Here is an 18,953-nt window from a genome sequence, read left to right on the forward strand (position 1 = left end):
CTGCTAGATAAAGGGAAGTGTCAGTGTTCTTTTCTTTCTAGACACTGGTATTTAATACCGCTTATAATCAAGCCATTACTTGATTTGATGAATAATGAATATGTGGGGAACGCATGCCTTAAGTGTTGTTTTTTCCCTCGGCGACAGCCAACAGTAAGTTATTACCCCTTGTACTTTATCTTTTTTTTTAAATAATATACGCACATCGTGTGGGAACGAGCACCGAAACATGCAACGACGTCCGTCCATGTTCGTAGTTTTCGGGTCTGTAGGTCAGCACAGCAGGGGCCGCGCTACGCTTTGAAGCGGAGAGAAGTCGATGGTCCGCGAAGGCATGTGGGGCTCTTGGCAATGATACGGACGCCCTATTTCCTGCGTACAGCCTGAAAAAAATGACAAAGAAAAATAGAGAAAGGAAACTTTCTAAGGCGGTAACAATGCGGCACGACCTCGTGACCTTTCAGTAAATCTTCAGAAGGAGTTCGACTAGGAAACCGACGTGCACAGCGGTTTGTATCAGTGTAGGACACCGAAATGAACTGGTATGTAAACTTCGTGCGCAGGATATACCCGGGATTAAGAAAGTAAACAACACTGGCCAAGTCAGCACTTGTTTAGCTGAACAACAGATGGCATCTGCCATAACTTATAAGCGATTATCGCAATAATGCTGCCGATCCGAGCTTGCGGAGGACGCCCACGAGTTATTTGCTCCAGATTTCCCAATCTCATGACGCTTTGCTGACGGTGACAACAACGGGTAGACAGGACATATACACCATCGCTGTGTTGCCACTCTGTTTAATGTTTACAAGTTGCACTATTCTGCTATTGCGCCTCGGAAATATTGTACTCATTTTCTCGGTGCAGCACACATTGTCAACCGCATTGTGCTAACCTGTTGTACAGCTTTCGTTGCGTTAATTTGTAGTTTTAGTTGTTTCGCTGATCGAGTTGTCTTGTTTCTTTCTCAAACTATAATTATGACCACAGTGTTTAGCGATATATTTGCTCCGCTTTATGTAACACCCCGAAAGAGGTTCCTTAAAGTACAATAAATGGTGGGGATGATGATGATGATGATGATGATGATGATGATGACACGACGACGTCATATGAAAAGGAAGTGTGGTATATCACTTCATACATCTATAGCTTCAATATATATAGACTGCGCACACTTGTTGAGCTCGTGAATATTTTGATAACGGTGACTTAGTATCGAGGTATTCACTGCTTGCGTAAAACCTTCTTCACTCTCTTTTTCTTTCTCAGTATCTTGTTTCTTTAGTTGTCCAGCTAGTTTCAGAAGGCCGCATTTAGGGTGAAATCAAGTTTTCTTTTTTCTTTTCTTTCTTTTTGAAGTTGACCGATGTCCAAGCTCACCGGAAATGTCAGGCTAGTTCGTGGCGAAGATCGACGCATTTTCCTGCTTACAGGAAAGGCTCGTAAAATTTATCTCATTAGCAGAAAAAACCGTGCTGGGCGGATAGTGAGGCGTGATGTCGTGAAGCCCAAGCTGTCTCGCAAAGAGCCGTTTGGGCCTCACACCTTGAGCGTACCGGGCACATACGCTCCCACCATGGAGCTTGCTGCAAAAATTACTAGGGGGAATGGTGGCACTAGTGTCCACGGAAGGAGGAAGGGGGGGGGGGGGAGGGTCTGCAGATACAGTTACCATGGGAATGATCATTAGTAAATGTACTTAAGTGAATTTCATTCTTTGCACCTTGAAACAGCTTTTCGACTTTGCAAACTGATCATTTTCAAGACAATGTTGCGTTAGATATGCCAACTGTTCGCGTTAATTACGCGTGTTGGCAGGTACTTAGTGCATGGCTGTGTTTATAAAACTATTTATATAATTAAAACTATTTATAGAACTACATATTTAGAAATTTAGAAAGTCGAAGCGGGAATAAAATGACATCGCAAGAACGTTTGAAGCCGCCAGAATGGATCGAGACGAGACAAATACACGCACTAACTGTCACTCCCACGCCAGCGGAACGATCGCAGGCCGGAGTGTCTTCTAGTCATTTTTTTTTTTTGTACTAGATTCTGTGCGTTCTACTCCTGAAATGGTTCAAGCTACGTGTTGCGCGAAAAAAACAAATACGTTGAAACTCGGCAGTCGTTTGAAGGCGCGCCGCCCACTCCATTTTTTTGCTCCCACGCATCGGCTGGTCCTGCATGCGCCATTAGGGGCGCCTCCGCCGCTTCAATCTGGAAGCCATGCGGCTTTCTCTCTCAACGGCGGATAGTCGCGCAACCAATCATCCCCCTCCCCCCCTCTCCCCCGGCACACAGGGTGATGATGACGACGACAAGAGTGGCACCAGAGGAACGGCCCGCAGCGGTTCGTGGGGAGAATGGCGGGTGTGACGGCGGCGTTCGTCTTGACACCCGACACCGCGGCGCGGACCGCGCTCTCGCCGTTACTCGCGGCCCGAGCCCCCACCGCGGGCGCACTTAGCGGCGAAAGGGAGACCCGGTTTCCCGGCTCTAAATGCCTGCCCATGGCGGGGCCCGGCAGCGAGGGAGAAGGCGCCGCCGCTTTCAACTCTTGAGGAGGATGTATGGGGAGCGCGCGCGTCAAGCTACACGTCCGCGCAGCTGTGGCCCCCGCGCGCGCTGTTTTGCTTGGCCCGTCCGAGCAGATTGCGTTTCTGCAGGCGCTGCTGCTGCTGCTGCTGTTGCTGCCTCGCCAGAGCCGGTCGGCAGGACCCCCCCGCCCCACCACCACTGCTCGAGCGTCCTACGCATTTGAGAGCACTATGCAGTCACCTCGTAAGGGCTGGCCCGTATGCAATGTGGAGCGATACGAAGGTGTTCGATCGCAACGCCAAACCGACAACCCGAATGAGGTTAATAGGGGTGTCTCCCGACGCAGATGTGACTTTCTTCATTGCGAAACAGGGCGAAACGTGCAACGGCGGAGAGAAGGAGAGGGTGTGCTCTATCAGTATGCATGCCCGCCACATAGCATACTCTGCGTGGGGAGGGAAAGCTCACGAGAAAGGGGGCGGAAGAAAAGAGCAACAATACATGTGCTAGAACACGTTTTAGACGGTGAACGTAACATTTCTAATACGGAATAGAGAAGCAGCAAACTGATTTCCTAATGGGGATGGCTAAACTGACATGTACTGATGTTTTCTAATGTATACCAGCTGACAGAAACTTATATTTAATATCGCGCGTTACAGTAAACAGCGCGCATTGGGTTACAGAAACTGATATTTAATACCGCGCGTTAAGTAAAAGGTGCGGTTTGGTTTTTCCGAATACTTCCGGTAGTCTCAAGGTGATAAGGTGAAAGATGAACTTACTGTCTGTGGCGCTTAATATTATTCGCGATGTGATTACGCAGGCCGGGACGCTTACTATCATTGCACAGGAATATAATACGCTGCTATATGAGCAATCGTTAAGTTGGGACACTGCCATTTCCTTCTCTTTCTTTTTGACATACATTTTTGATAGGAAGGAAACTTCATTGTACAAGAATTAACATGGGTTGAGCGCATACGGCAAGCCGCCATCAGGTCGTGCGCGACAGCTTACCATTATACTTCGTAAGTGGTACTTACGAAACAAAACAAAAAAAATGGTAGGCGACCCTAATCTTTGACTTAGGTGTCTCTTAGTGGCACTAGCACCCCGGCGTTGGTGTTCTTGAGGTTAACTTTAGGCGAACGCAACGCACGAACCGAACTCGGAGGCAACCGTTTTCCATTGAACAGCCGGTTAAATATCATGGCACTTTCTTGTATGTGACGTCATTAGTGACTTCATTACTTCCGCTTTCTACTTTCGGGTTTTCAGGAATTTCGCCAAAGTCCTGCTCACGTGGCGGGTCTCCAATGTCTGCGATTCTGTGATTTTGTGTGCGGTAATCAGTGATTTCTAATTAATTCTAATCATTCCAGACACTCCAGTAACTCAACTTGTAACTAAACTTATGCTCGGATATCATATCTATAATGAAGCCCATGAATCTTGTAGTGCACTGTTCTTTTTTATTTTTCTGATTTATATTGAATTTCGTCCCCGGTCGTCTCATTGATTTCTAATTAATTCTAATTATCCTAGACACTTCACTAACTCAACTTGTAACTAAACGTATGCTCTGATATCATATCTGTAATGAAACCCATCAATTTTATACTGTACTAATTTCTTTTCCGTTTTTTTCTGATTTATTTTGAATTTCCTCCTCGGTCGTCTCAGGAGGTGAACAGTGCTGCGGCAGAAACAAGAGTGTCGCTCGATTCCCCTGCCACTAATAATGTGTTTCAGGGAGTCCGAGCAATTAAGTTTCACGCTTGCAAGCACTGTGACTGTCACTGGGCCGACTGGCGTTATCTTAGCTTATTACGGGATGGCCACGGAATTATTCGTTCGAATGCGAACAGTAGTGAACGAATGGTTTGCAAATACCAGCGGGTTTCGTTGTCGCGTCTTTTGCGCAACCATTTGATTGCACACAGATGTCTTATGCTAGACTTGCTCAACAGAGCGCAGGACACCAGCTACCTTTCGTCGCGCCGTGTCAGCGTTACACTAAAAACAGGACGTGCAGGCACGTACCCGGGGGGGGGGGGGTGCCCCCCCCCGAAATTAAGCGGAATAACCCCCCCTCCCCCCCCCCCCGGCCCACGGTACCACTTTTCACACACATTTCTAATGCGCCGACAAATCAATGTATTCGGCAGTCAACACTTTGCTGCTTTTTACAGCGAAAGCTGTGTATGACTAACCTTCTGTAGTTTTTTCGGCGTTCGTCAACAGAAAAAGTCATCATGTGGGCCGATCCTGGTGACAGTGCAGACAGAGTCCAAGCTCAATTGCACATACCCCTGTTGGCTCGGGAACCTGTAACGCGCCCTTCGGGATCTTCGGGATGGGCCACGTACGGGGGGCGCTTAGCGCCTGCTTCACCTCCGCCGCGGCTCGGCCCGGCATTGCACAACCTTAGGGATGGACCTACGTATGGGGAGCGCTTAACGCCTGCTTCACCTCCGCCGCAGGTGGGCCCGGTGTTGCACTATCTTCGGAATCGGCCCACGTATATGTGCAGTGCTTAACGCCTGCTTCACCTTTGCCGCGGGTCGGCCAGGCATTGCTTCGGGATCTGCCCACGGGATCGGCCCACGTATGGGAGGTGCTAAACACCTGCTTCACGTCCGCCGCGGGTCGGCCCGATATTGCACTATCTTGGGGAAGACCCCCGGCGGAAGTGAAGCACTTTGCTTTTCGCTTCAGAGCTTTGACTGTCGTCAGCTTTCGCTGCCATGCCATCTTCACAGAATGGAATGGTTGTCAATTTTTTCACTCCTTTTGGATGGCCGTAATCATCGGCATCTCCTGGAGTGTGAAGACCAGTTTTCTCACGGATTCGGTGACCGCGCGATTAACTCGAGATATTGGCGCAGGACAGATTGCAGGGGGAGGCCTTCGTCCTGCAGTGCAGATAAAACAGGCTGATGATGAGTTCAGTTGTCACCATCTATTCAACTATCAAGCGCATCGCTGTTGCTTCGTTAGTCTAAGCTTCTTTGTTTAGATTGATCCAAGGACCGCGGGCCCTGTAACGTGAAACTGTTCCTATGTGTTTTTATTCCAATCTCCTGAAGTCAAATTTACGTAACCGCCGACGCAAGCATCGGGCGGTAACCCGCAGCGTTGTTTGATAAGCCCAATGAAGCGCGCTCCTCGTTTATAGGAGGCCACTTTTTTTGCTTTCAAAGCGAATAATGTTGCCTACATTGAGCAGATTTCCTTGTCGAATTGTTTGACAAGATGGGCGGAGGACGCTCAGGTGAAGTGGGGTTCCATGGCGCCGAGCCAGAACAGTGAAAGTAGATAACCGGCAAAAGAGGGCAGTGCCGGCGTCTGTGATTGACGCGCTTCCCTTTACTTAGCTTGCGGTGGATGGTCGAAAATTGCGGCGACGTGCAACGTAACGTTAAAAATGCCGCCAGAACGGATCCTCAGCAAAGAAGAGTTGACATAGTGACGTCGCATACGTGCCGAAAGGGCTCCATAAGGTTATAGTGCCACGGAAAAATGTTCATAGGCAAATAAATCCATGCTTCGCGGCCGCTCCCAGTATAGCTATATACAGTAGTGCCCGAACAATCGGTGGGCAGCCATGTTCTATTCCTTTGGGAACAGGGCAGCTCAGCCTCCGGCTATTCAGAAAAAAAAAGTCAGTTCTGCTCGGCATATTAATGCGTGCTTTACGCGTGTACGTCACTTTGGCGCTATGAGTTTTCACGGTTTTGTGACGTCGTGTGACGGACAGGTGAAGTGGGCGCAGCCAGAAAACGTTTGACCGATGGAAGAGTATTATGGCAAAAAAGGCATCGAATGAGAAATAATTATATTTATTTCATTCGGACTAACCAGGCATAAGCAGTCTGCGCACGTCATATCAGACGGGGCGTTATTGCGGTTTTCGTGACGTCGCGTGATAGACGGGCGATGTGGAGGGTGGCCCGAAAATTTTTTGGCCAATCATGGAGGGCTGATTGCAGAATTGGAAGAGAAAAGTTTACGTTATAGCGTCCCAGGAACGGGATTCGCTTCGTAGTCAGCAGGTCTGCATGCTCGTGGAACGAGTTGCGGCTGGAGAAAACGCCAGTTGCATTTAACTTTCCCTTTTGCTTCATTATTTCCTCGAGTGACGGCTCACCGCGGCCTTGTCTGATCCTCAGAACTATATACCCGCGATACGAGTTAGATAAGGCGGAAAATAAAATAATGCGAAACAGCGTCCATCATCAGACCCTGCAATAACCGTTAAACCCATAAGCAATATGACTGTCAGCCGTTACTTCGTCTGGCTTTTCCCCAATTGTACAGCACTTTTCGTGCAAAATTGGCAACTGTAAACAAGAGTCGCTAGGAATTGAGAAATTAAGCGATCTACTAAGGAAGAGAGCCAAGGCAACAGCCAGATAGAAAGGAAAAGCGAAAATTAACTAATTCAACTGTTGTTTGTGAAAATATTCATGGATGAACATCTTTTTATTTAAAAAGGAAGTAGAGAAAACGCCCCTGGAAGTCGAGAATAATTATGCGTGTTTTGAATGACCCTTCTACAGTTACCAGTCGAGCCGCCTGACGTAGCGACTTCTCTGCTGTGCTAATGTGGTTGTTTTTCTAACCTTCCGCGGTGGGTCTAGAACTACGGTCCAGAACCGTAGCGTCCTGCGCTCTACGAGGTTGTATGGGACTGAGTACCACGCATCGTTACGCAACTTCCCAAATAACAGCACGAGTCGGTTTTGGCACTTGGTAGAGCAGTAAACGAGGGATCCAAAAGAACTGTGATTGTTCGGCAAATATATATTTCACTATAATTATTCCGGAGCTAACTGAAAAAAAAAAACGCCACTCGAAATCTTTATTTTACACTTTCGTTTGCTTACTTGTTCCTGGCAGTGTTTTTCCTGCGCTTCTTTCATGCGCGAGTCCATTTGATGTTGTTCCTTGTTTTCCAGGTAAAGGAGTAGTGTATCTCACAGCCGTACCTGTAAGATACACCTTGTTTCAATTCTCTTTTGCGGGTTTACGCGTCTTTATGGCGAATGGTGGGCATTATAATTCACGTTTGTACCAGTAAAGATACCTCCTTCCCTCATTTGCATGGGAACGTTGCCTTGGGATGCCCCCCCCCCCCCCCCCCCCGAAAAAGAATCCTGGGTACGTGTCTGCCTGTACGTATCATAGAATTTCCTACTAACTTTCTCGAGGTAACTATATGGCTTCTGGATCGTTCCGCTTACGTTTGAGTAGCGATGTGCAAATAGTAGTTTTCGAGGCCTAATCAAATACGAATCGAATAGTGCCAAAAGTGAATTGAATCGAATACGAGTCGAACAGTGCCAGAAGCGACTTATATGTCAAAGATTTTTCTTGTAGCTCGTGTATAATCTACAGCCTCCTCACTTATAATATAAAACAATTTTTACGTCATGGTAAATACCACATTATAAATAAAGTTTATTGTTACACTCCGTATTATAAAGCATGCATGCTTTATTCAAAGCAAAAACGGAGTATTAGAAACAGCTAAGCTGTTTGTTCGCAAACTAAGGGTTCTTGGGAGCATGTATGGTCATACATAATTGTATAATTTTTTTAAAGGTATCCTGTTGGCCAATTAACACATGTGATACCTTCGCGAGCACATCAGTAATGTGTGCCGTCTGCGGCGATGACAGAGCAAAAAAAAAAAAAACCTTTCTTTAGTTTGTATGGTCGCGGCAGATGACGTCACTATTTAATCAAGTATATTGCAATGTATTAATATGTAATCCGATGAGAGGACACGTGTTGAATATATAAATAGTACCGAGCAATACCTACTGCCAAATGCGGTGCCTGAACAATATTTTAGTATGAGTGATCGTGTTTAGCCGGAAAATTCGGGATGTCCGAACGACGCAGCGTGCTCTACTGCGTCCACCGTGGATGGAATTAAGGTTATTGCATTTGCACTTCAATTTAATTTTTTTTTATAGTTCCCAGTCGACGGCGGGATACATTCTAAAAAAAAATATATTCGAAAAATATTCTTCGGCTATTGAATAGTCGATTCGAGGAGCGTATGGAGTAGTGATCGACTTTGCGATTTTTGAAGCATTTGGTTCGTTATTCCCGTGTACTTAGATTTAGGTGCACGTTAATGAACCCCACGTTGTCGAAATTTTCGGAGTCCCCCACTACGGCGTGCCTTATAATCAGAAAGTGGTTTTGGCACGTAAAACCCCATGATTTAATTTAATTTGTTCGTTATTCGAAAGTTTCGAATATTCGCTCGCCATCACATGGAAATGGTAATTATGACAGATGGATTTACCTTACATTCATGCTTCTGGGCGTCAAAAGTTCTAGTGAGTTTATTGATCACACGTTACTATAATTATCATTTTATTTACAATTTTCCAAACGCTCACTGTTTGTTAAACAGGGCAAGGTAATTTAAATATCTGCTCACATGCGTAATCATTGCTAACTGTTGCGTTCATAACGCAACACTTCGTTGAAAACGATCGGCTTACAAAGCCACAAAGCCACTTGAAGCCAAAATGACTAAGTTTAGGCAAATATGTGTATTGCTATTCATTCCCATGCATGCTCGCGGAAGGCCCTTATATGCAGCTTCCATTGCCCTACCTCCAGAGTTCCCTTTCGAAATTCTTGTAAGAAACTCCGTGGCTAATGCGACAAACTCGTGACTCGAAAACACACACACGTGTGTGTTTGGCTAGTTGAAGTTCTTGATAAGTGTTTACTGTAATTATAAAGACTCACTGCTTAACCTCTTAGAGCCTGAATTTTATTGCCCAAACAGAAACACTTGTATGTTAGGTAAGAACATCCAAAATTACTCTCGCACCATTTTGCTACCTCGGGTGCGATTTGCGGACTCGTTCAAAGGAAACTGAAACAGGCATCTAGCACAAAACAATGCCTTTATATTCACACGTTTTCGCACTGCACGAACTCAGACTTGGCAGGTATAGTCGGGCATCATATTGCAGTCTGTCAAAAATGTCGGTAGTGCTGAGATGGCGACTTCAGTTTACGCACCTGAACGTAAGCAGCCGCAAGAGTATCTTGAAATGTTCACCCTCGTTGTAAGCAACACGCACAAAGCCTTGTTGTTCCAGTCACAGATGGCGACACACTGAAACATTTTTTTTTTCTGGGCTAGCATTCCGGTATGCTGCTGAATCGCGACGCCAGGCTAGGAAAAGTTAATTAGCCCCCCTGGACACGGTGGTGCGGGTATTTTCTGCCTTTTCCTGAAATGCAGCTGAAAAGGCGGAACAGCGCCATCTTTTACACCTAATATTATCAAAGATCTGTCTGCGCAATTAGAATAATGAAAGTTAAGACTACTGCATTTCTAAACCAAACTAGGCTACTACGGAAGTCGCAGCCGCCGAATGTCATAGGAACCGTGAAAGTAGTCGCAAATATGTTGTCAAGCATATATGACATTCAAATCTGTGTCGCTCACGGAACAGGAACCACATTTACACACGCGCTCCTTTCCCCAAGGCAGAAAAAAAAAAGAAAAGGACGAATAGGCGGCGAACTACGCGGCTGTGTGCCAGCCCGAACCGGAACAAAAATAATTGCTGTAAACGGAGCGCGGCACATTTTCGTACCGCTTTCTTTTTTTTCTTCTTCCACCCAGTCGGAGACGCATCGCAGCCACAACACGTAGCTGGCTAATAGAGACTGCGCCAAGCTGATCTCTCTTTCACAGTATACGGCTGGCAACAGCTGCAACGCCGCTCCCCGATTCATTCAAACGGCGCTGGATCCTCAATTCGCGATTCATCATGCACTTATACATACTTACATACGTGCACCGCCTGTCAACGACAGACGCCCGCGCGTTTTTTCTGGAGCTTCGCACCGCAGGTTGGCACTATATAGAGATGTAAGTAAGCTCGAGAACAGAGTCACGCCTGTGAAGAACGTGTCATCGCCACCGCGAGAGAGCGAGCGCGAGATTCCAACACGTCAAGGCGACACACATACACACACACAACACGCACACTCATGCAACGTACGGGTGAAGCGCGACGCCGCTTTCTCCAGGCTTTTCACTCGGGCATCGAGCGATTCGCTCCGGTCGTTCTCGCCTTTCGTTCTGCATACGACAGCGCTGCACACCAAAGGCGAGCGCGCGCGCGAGCGCGCGCGGGCGATGCATTTGCTTGTTTCTTCTTCGTGCTCGTCGCCGCTAAACGGAAGGACGTCTAGAAGAGCGAGCGTCGGCGTTCAAGACCTGCCACAACTGTGGAGGCGGGCGGACGAGAAAAAAAGAAGTCGCGCGGCTTTGCACCCGCGGGGCGACCTCTCCTTTTGTGCGCGCGCGACGCGGGGGCGCGACGATTCACACGTATACGGTGGACGACACAAGGCGCGCGCACAATCGCGATCCCGAACGGTTCGCGGCGGCGCTCTTTCAAGTCCCGTCGCCTCCCGCGCTGTTCGCGCATAGCCGATTGCGATCCGCTGCCAACGGAGGCGGCGGAGCGCGCAACTCCCGCGGGATCGCGCGAGGAATTTTCCGAGTCAAAACACCTTCAAGAAATCGCCAATAGCGGCGCGCACGGTCCAGCGCGCCTGCAAGGAAATTTATAGACTGAGCTTTCTTTCCCTCCCCCAGCCTCTAAGCCGGCACTGCTGAACGCTGGTGCTACTGCGAGGCCGTCGAAGGTCGACCCTCCCTCTGTGTGTATACAGCTGAATATAGCGAAGGCAGGAGCCTTTTTCGTTTTCTTTTTTACTGCATCATTTCGATGCCTTACTATTCACCCTACATGCGGTCTTCCTTAGGGCTTCTGCTGCAGGTTTTCTTCTTCCGCGCGTTTGCAGTCACAGGGGGACCACGGGGTTCCGGCGAAGATCGGTCCTCGAAGCCGGCGAGCCACCCTGATCAAAAATAACGTACAGCGCAAAGGACAAGCCCAAGCAACCACCCTAGAGCCACCCTGCCCTCTCCCTTTCTCCGCCAGTGTAGCTTGTCCAGCCCTCGCGGATCTCTGCAAGACATCGCTAGCCTTTGCCTCGCACTACAGGGGGCCGGCGTCGTCCACCGCCACAGCTGTGTCGCCATTTTCCAATGGGACGACGCCCCGCGGGCGCCTTGCGGCGTAATGGACCGACCCGCGACACTAATTCGTAGAATACGGCGCCTCTGCGGTGCACGCCAAAGCGCACTTGCAGCACATTCCGGTATACCTGAACAAAAAGAAAACAACGACAACAAAAACTTGCTCACGGGCCCATAGGTCTCGCCCATAACGATCCTCTGGCCTTAAATGTTTCTTCCTGGTAAGACGTAAGGACAGGCTGCGCGAGAACAAGTTTTCGCTCCAGGTCGTTTTGTTGGGCACGGGAAGCCCCTTCCGCGTTAATCTATGGCGGGTCGCGAGTACGTTTTTAACCAGCCGTAGATGGATCGCGAGATGCACGATGGTGCACAATACATGCATTGATTTTTAGCGTGCTCTGAGCAGGTTCCCTGGCGCTGCGAACGACTATCTCGTTACCATAACGGAGCCACAATGTTGCGGACGACATTGTGAAGCCATCAGGCACACGTCCCGAAAACGTCAGTAGCACGGACGTAGAGGCCAGTCTACTAAAATGCGCAACATCAATTAAAGTGGAGAAAAAAAAAATCTCTACATGCATTTACTTATCTAGCGAGTGAATGTAAATTACTAGCCATGCAAGCGGACAAACTTCCTTTTTTTAATTCGCGCACTTTCCATTGCAAGACGAAGGTTTCTCAAGTTTTCCATTTACTCTGATGTTTGATCCTTCGACTCCATTCTACGCTTGCGAATGTCCTAATTTAATCACATCACGTAATCCTCTGCACACTTCCATGGGCAGACATTTTGGTAGTCTAGTAGGCCATGACTGAATCAAACATGCGCATCACATGGTGTGCCCACCTCCCCTTTTCGACGAGGGTACCATATTAGAGACACCAGTTTGCTCCGAGGCATACAGCTGTTTTTCTGTCGTTTAAAAAATTTATGTACCTGTAATTTTCTCATCACTTGCTGTGTGTCCTTATGCTTCTTCTCAAGCATCTTGCTTTGAGCATTGTGGAGATTGTAGCCTCCTTGCCTAACAGTACTGGCACTAATTTTTATGATTCCACTTTTGATGCAAAGAATTATGGTTGCTGTGAAACCTCTGTAATAGTGTACAGGCACAGAAGAGTGCATCAGCTAAATATGCAAATCACAACATAATAGAGAACAGATCAGTGTATCTGATTTTCAGTTGAAGATATATCAATGAGGAGCACTGATTATGCAAGCTGACATATCTATAGCATGCATTCAAGCACAAGATTAAATTGAAAGCATGTAACTTGCAGAATATGTTTAACATATGCAAAAATGCAACTGGGTGACACAGAGGCTTATTGTAGCATCGTTCTCAATGACATAGGTAAACATAGCCGATTTAGAGCAAGTCTCAAGTACTGTGCCTTTTCTGTAACCTCATTTTACATTAGTAGATACCCTCTTGAAACATCAAAGTGATAAAGAGTCCCAAGTTAACAAGCACAGGGTAATGCCTCACATATTCACTAAAGTTCTGTCATACAGATTTCGTTGAGGATTCTGTTCAAATTAACCTGTAATGGTATTTACACTTAGTAATAATACGTACAATTTTAAGGTTTCTCTGGTGGGTTAATTGATGTACGTCTACATTAAAGTTTAGGAGAGCTGGCATATTTCCTCTTGCTTAATACTAAGGCAATATTTTAGAATGATGTAATCAAGCTTTTATAAATAAAATTCCATGAAGATGAACCATGCTTCCTGTCTTAAACTGTACCGAAAAGAACTACTTGATACATCGGATAGCTGGCATCACCTTATTAGCAGCCACACTCAGCCCAATAAGCAGATGGTATGCAAAAGGTAATTTTCAAAGTGGTTTGTAGCAAAATAAAGTACAGTATGTATTCAGGACACAGATTGATAGAGGACACAGAACATGATATTGAGGACGCAGTTTCTAAAAAATTGGCGAAGTCAATTTGGTTCCAACTGTTTATTAACAAGAAATGATCTCTTAAAGAGACAATATCGCCAATAAGGATATTTTCACAATACCTCACAAGCACAGAGCACATCAATATCCTAACAGGAAACATTTGTTCTTACAACAAGCTGATGTGCTCAGGGAAGGGCAAGAGATGGTTTAACAAACAATAAACCTCCTGTAAAAACACTATCTATCACATACATCTGACGGAATGTCAGGGAAAAAAAGATTTCCACATGCCCAAAGATTATATAAACAAAGTTGTATGGAACATAAAGTATAAATTTGGGCACTCATCCTGAGTAATACAAGAAAGCAGATCCATAACTACACTTATGCACGTACATTAGATTTGCTTACTTGTAAAGATAGCAGTAACAAGGTAGGCGGACATCAGGCTCTAAAATTTACATGACACAAGCTAATACCATGTGCATATGTTCACGTTTGATGTAGGACATGGTTTTCTTGCACCACATTTAAAAGTCTTGTGAATAAAATTCTCTGTGCTTCTAGGTGTTGCATGCAAAACTCAAAACAAGAGAAGCAGTAACCAGATAAGCAGGATGCAATTTGAAACAGACTAGATATACAGCACCCATAACTACCATCTACCACAGTGCAAGGATCTACATACACGCATGTTGAACAAACTAAAATATAATTTTGTTATTACACTGGAGCTAAATAGACCCCTGGAAAAAACCCCAGACTAGCACAGCTGTTGGCTACTTTAGTAACCTTCTAACACAAAGTAGTGTTTTCAAAGGCAGCGTGGCATGTTGAGAAATCGCGAGCAGGGCCATCTTGTTTACAATATGTCATTACTATGATTGTGTGCAAATAAGGCTTACTTTACAATCACTTGAAAGATATAAAAATAAATTATCTCTCGTAGACCAATAATAACTGCCAACAAGCCACCGGCTTCATGAATAAGCAAAGCACTGCACGCAGTCACTCACCACTCAAGAGTTAAAACTACCATACTGATTTCACTGGTTCGTCACAGGCTCATTGTGTGCCTGGCGCCAAAGGTGTGCTAGTTGCATTGAGGATGGCAGACGGAATGTGAGCCTTTGTTTTGCTAGTAGATGTTCCAAACAGTTCAGGACAACCAACAGACCCGTCTTGAATCTTTGACATTAACAAGAGTAAGTCGTAGTTGATACGCTCACTGACAACTGAGTCCTGCTTGTATTCTGGGTGAGTAGTGATGAATTTGCGTATCCATGACGCAGTTGTCAACAGTTCTCCGGAAGCCCTCTTTTGAATGAGATTGAGGTACTGCTGAATGGTACACTGAGTGTCAACATCTACATCCATGCTCGAAACAAATGTGCGGATGAGTGGAACAAGACCAGGGAATTCACCTGGCTTTCCATTAATGATCTCATTAATGCTCATTTGTCTAAGGTAATCATGATGCTCAGTTCCTACCGGGCTCATTGTGGGGCTCAAGATAGGAGGGCTTCTGCAAGTCAGAATGTCGCTGCGGAACCAAAACTTCTGTGTACGCACAGCATCACGCTTCTGAGCAGCTTCCATGTTCTGGTCCACTTTTGAGATCGGCATAAGGAAGCTTATCTTATACGAGAGAATCACGCGGGTTAGCAAGACGACAAAGACAACATAGGCAGCATTCTCAAACTCAGTCATTTGCAGTTCAGATGGTCTGAACTCAACGCGCCAACCAATGCTGCTGTTCGGTGGTGGAGGCTTGAAACGCATTGAGTGCCAGTTTGTGGACTGAAGATTTTCAAAGTGGTCAGTGTCTTCTTCATCATTCTGGTCCACTTTCTCGCTGAAAAGACTGATAGGGTCTCTGATGAAAAGGTGTGCCACGTGCTGAGCCAAGAGAGGGTCTATGTCGGCGGACCTCAGCCTGTCGTAGATGTCTTGGTCATATACGACTTTCACATCGTTGTACTTTTCGCCGAGTTCCGATATGTAGCATTCTATGGTGGAGTAACGGGATTTGCGAATTACAAACTTGTTCTCGCGCAGTGGCTTCAAACCTAGCTCCTCGTCCGTTCTGTCATCTACCGAGCTGACAATCACATTCCAACGGCAGTCCCTCTCGGTGAGATAGCCTCGAAACGCCGGTGACGCCGCGCTCAGGGCAAGCATGATAGGGCAGAGCGGTGCCAGCTGGTCGTACAGGACACGCGCTTCGCTGATGTTGCAAGCCTGGAATGTAACCTGGAGGCAACAATTACCCATGCCGAATCCCATGGAGTCCATGTAGACGTGGTCTGGCAACGCCGCTCTGGCAGCCTCCCCGTCGTCGCCGAGCTTAGCAAAGTCCTCGACAAAGGGACTGGGAGTATTTTTGTCCTTGAAGATGGGCACATTGATCACAACCTTCTTGCCGCGACGTTCGCGGATGTTGCGCACCAGTGTTCTGAAACGCGGGTGGCCTGGGAATGTAGCCTCGTCGGGGAAGAAAAGCGAGCGCATGTTGCTGTCCTTCGGATGAGGCTGGTACACGGGGTACGTGAACCCGGGGCAGCCGAGGCGAGGGAACGTCGTCACGCACAAAATTTCCTCTCCTTTCTTTAAGCACGCGATCGCTTCGTCGCGCCGGGCCTTCATGTTCGCCTCGACGACGTTAAAGTGGGAAATCAGGCTGCCGTAGGGCTGCCCCGGCGTGCCTTCGATCATGTACGCGCCGAACTCGGGTCGCCACAACGATTTCACATTCTTCGGATCGCGGAGCTCTTTCTCCTGGAGGGCTGGCAAAATTTCGTTCGCCCTGAGGCTCACCTGAGCGGTCTTCTTGGCATGGTCGAAGTAGACGATCACGTATTCCACTTCATCGCCCCACTTTAAGCAGTCGTTTTCGCGGTCTTTCAGGCGCCGATACTGGTTGATGAACTGCGTGACAGCATGCTCGCGGACGTGATTCGCTAATTTCTTCGTTTCCGGCCACGAAAGCGGTGATCCTTCGCTTAGTAGTCCCATAACTCAACCACTCGCACGCTCATTCACGGCAGCCGCCTCCCGTTTCTGCTTTGCACTAATCGGCGAAAGCGCATGCGCGACGGAACAACCGCAGCGCCGCGATCGGCGTTGCGCGACCACACGGTTTCGATTTCGGTTTCGCTTTCGGAAAGCACGTCGTTCACTTGTCGAGATGCATGTGTTGGCTCCCGGCGCTGGACAAACAAGAAAGTAACTGCGAAATCTACGACAATTAAATACTCTGTCGCTTGCTTATATATAAAAGAAAGTGCCTTCTTTCCTTGAACGTCGTTATGTCTGCTTTGTGATTTCGGTGATTCTAGAAAATAGGGCAGCTTACGCAATTCAAGTGATAACAGAGAGAGCCTCATAAACACATAGATAACGAGCGAGCAACTTCCTTTACAATGAGCAATCGTAGTGCCTTGCGCAAGTATTTATCAGCTTTCTGTATTATCTTATTATTTGTATTATCAAGTATTATCTGCGCGCGATGTGGTAAGCGCAGGTAAGTTTCCTCAGCAAAGCAGAGGCTTCGGTTTCGCTAGCTTATGCAAAGTAAGGTAAAATACGTAAAGGGCTAGACAACTTTTATCGTTTGTTGATTTCAGAATCGCAGTTTTCTGTTTCTAGGCAGAGTTAAAATCGCGCCTTGTTTTTGTACCACGGCCAAATGTTTCACAGGCAATCATGCGCTGTCGCCCTGTGTGGGTTACGTGCGTCCTTTGTGCGCGATTTTTAATTGCTTATAAATCGCGCGTAAGTTGATTACCTTAAACCGTAGATGCTGTTATCACTGCGTAATAGCTATGGCGAAAGCCAGTCAACATTACCGACTGTTCAGATTTTACGCCCCACTGCATCGGCATACGGGAGTTGCCAGTGTGAAGGGCTCCGAATTTATTCCGACTGTCTAAATAGCTTATTTAGTTAACATGCAGCGTGTTTCACGTAACTTGTGCCAAGGATTAAAAGAAAGTGGTTTAGCCGCAGCTGAATGAAATCAACGGCATATGATTTGCCGTCATGTGGCACTCGTTCGTGTATCTTTTATATTCGCCTAATTAGTTAATTAACTAAGATAGATTATGCAAAATTCTTAATATTCACTTTAGGGCCAAGCGCATTTCGTTGTTTTGTAGAGGGGGTTCAGAAACTACCGATCTAATTTTTTTGTGGCAACGTATACATGATGTGGGGCGATTTTTTTCGGCGTTTAAAGAAAGCCCGCGAAATATGAAATACAACCACGTGAATGCGCTCGTGCGCTTTCGTATTCGAGCGCACTGAATCGTGGTTCGTGCGAGAAAACCATGCGCATGGACCGTGGCGAACTGAGCGGCCGCGGCTCTAGGCATCGCTTCACAGTGAGTCAGCATCTTTGGCGGTGACGCACGGAAAGGAAGCGCTTTCGTCCCTGATAAGCGATAGGCTGGACGCACGGTTGAGTGCGCTGCAATCCGAAAGCGCGTAAGCGCAGCCACGTGGTTTTATTTCATGTTTACCGGGCTTTATTTAAACGCTGAAAAAAAATCGTCACGCAGCCATGTACGTTGCCACAAAAAAATTGGGTCAGTCGTTTCTGCAACCCCCTCTACAGCAACGAAACGCACTTGGCCCTAAAGTGAATATTTAAAATGTAGCATAATTCATCTTAGTTAATTAACGGATTAGGCGGAATATAAATATACTCTAAGGAGTGCCACTTGGCGGCAAACCATGTGCCGTTGGTTTCATTCACCTACGGCTAACAACTTTTTAAAAATTCTTGTGCTACAAAGTTTATTTGCTGTTAGCGGGAATCGGGGGGGGGGGGGGGGGGGGTCAGTCACGTCGGGTCCAGCGCAGAGAGCAACCGAGCAATCCCAGCCAGGCGCCAGCGCGAACAAGAACAGCGACACCGACCCTTTAGTCTTTGCCACTTCAGGAACCATGCGGCCGCAGTAATGCTTGTACTATCTTTGTCCTTACAGTGGCCCCCACGAGAGAGGAGTAGCCGTCCTGGCGACTCACGGTAACGACACGATAAGGGGATCATAATACGGTTTAAGCCGGTTGACGTGCACTGTCTCACGACCGTGACGCCGCAGGTCGTCAGATGGAGTCAGTGTTTCGACCACAGTTAACAGCAGATGCACAGGCGACGATCTGATATAGGGCCTGTGATATTGAGCCAGCAGGTTAGGCGAAAGACCGGGAACGTGAGGCGGAATCCGCAACCAAACGAGGGAGCCGACGCGGAAAGTGGTACTGTAGTGATCAGGTCGTTGTCATGCCGATTCCGCTGGTGTGCTTGAGCGTCCGTCGTGTAGGTACGGGCTAGTTGGCGGCATTCTTCAGCTTACTTAGCTACTTCTGATCAGTGGCCTAGC

The 18,953-nt window shown here is 47.1% G+C and overlaps 1 protein-coding gene and 1 long non-coding RNA gene across 2 annotated transcripts; both read right to left on the minus strand.

The window, feature by feature from the left end:
- Positions 1–215: 215 nt before the first annotated feature.
- On the minus strand, positions 216–10,673 carry LOC139060549 (uncharacterized). Its single transcript, XR_011514913.1, has 3 exons — positions 10,602–10,673; positions 7,440–7,541; positions 216–383 (listed from the first exon to the last, which is right to left on the minus strand). It is a non-coding gene; the product is annotated as an uncharacterized lncRNA (long non-coding RNA).
- Positions 10,674–13,608: 2,935 nt separating this feature from the next.
- Gclc (glutamate--cysteine ligase) lies at positions 13,609–16,654 on the minus strand. Its single transcript, XM_065450791.2, has one exon. The coding sequence runs from the start codon at positions 16,579–16,581 to the stop codon at positions 14,632–14,634; it is 1,950 nt and encodes a 649-aa protein (XP_065306863.1). The 5' UTR covers positions 16,582–16,654; the 3' UTR covers positions 13,609–14,631.
- Between the last annotated feature and the right edge of the window lie 2,299 nt (positions 16,655–18,953).

Source organism: Dermacentor albipictus, chromosome 5, assembly GCF_038994185.2.
Source record: "Dermacentor albipictus isolate Rhodes 1998 colony chromosome 5, USDA_Dalb.pri_finalv2, whole genome shotgun sequence".
NCBI lineage: Eukaryota > Metazoa > Arthropoda > Arachnida > Ixodida > Ixodidae > Dermacentor > Dermacentor albipictus.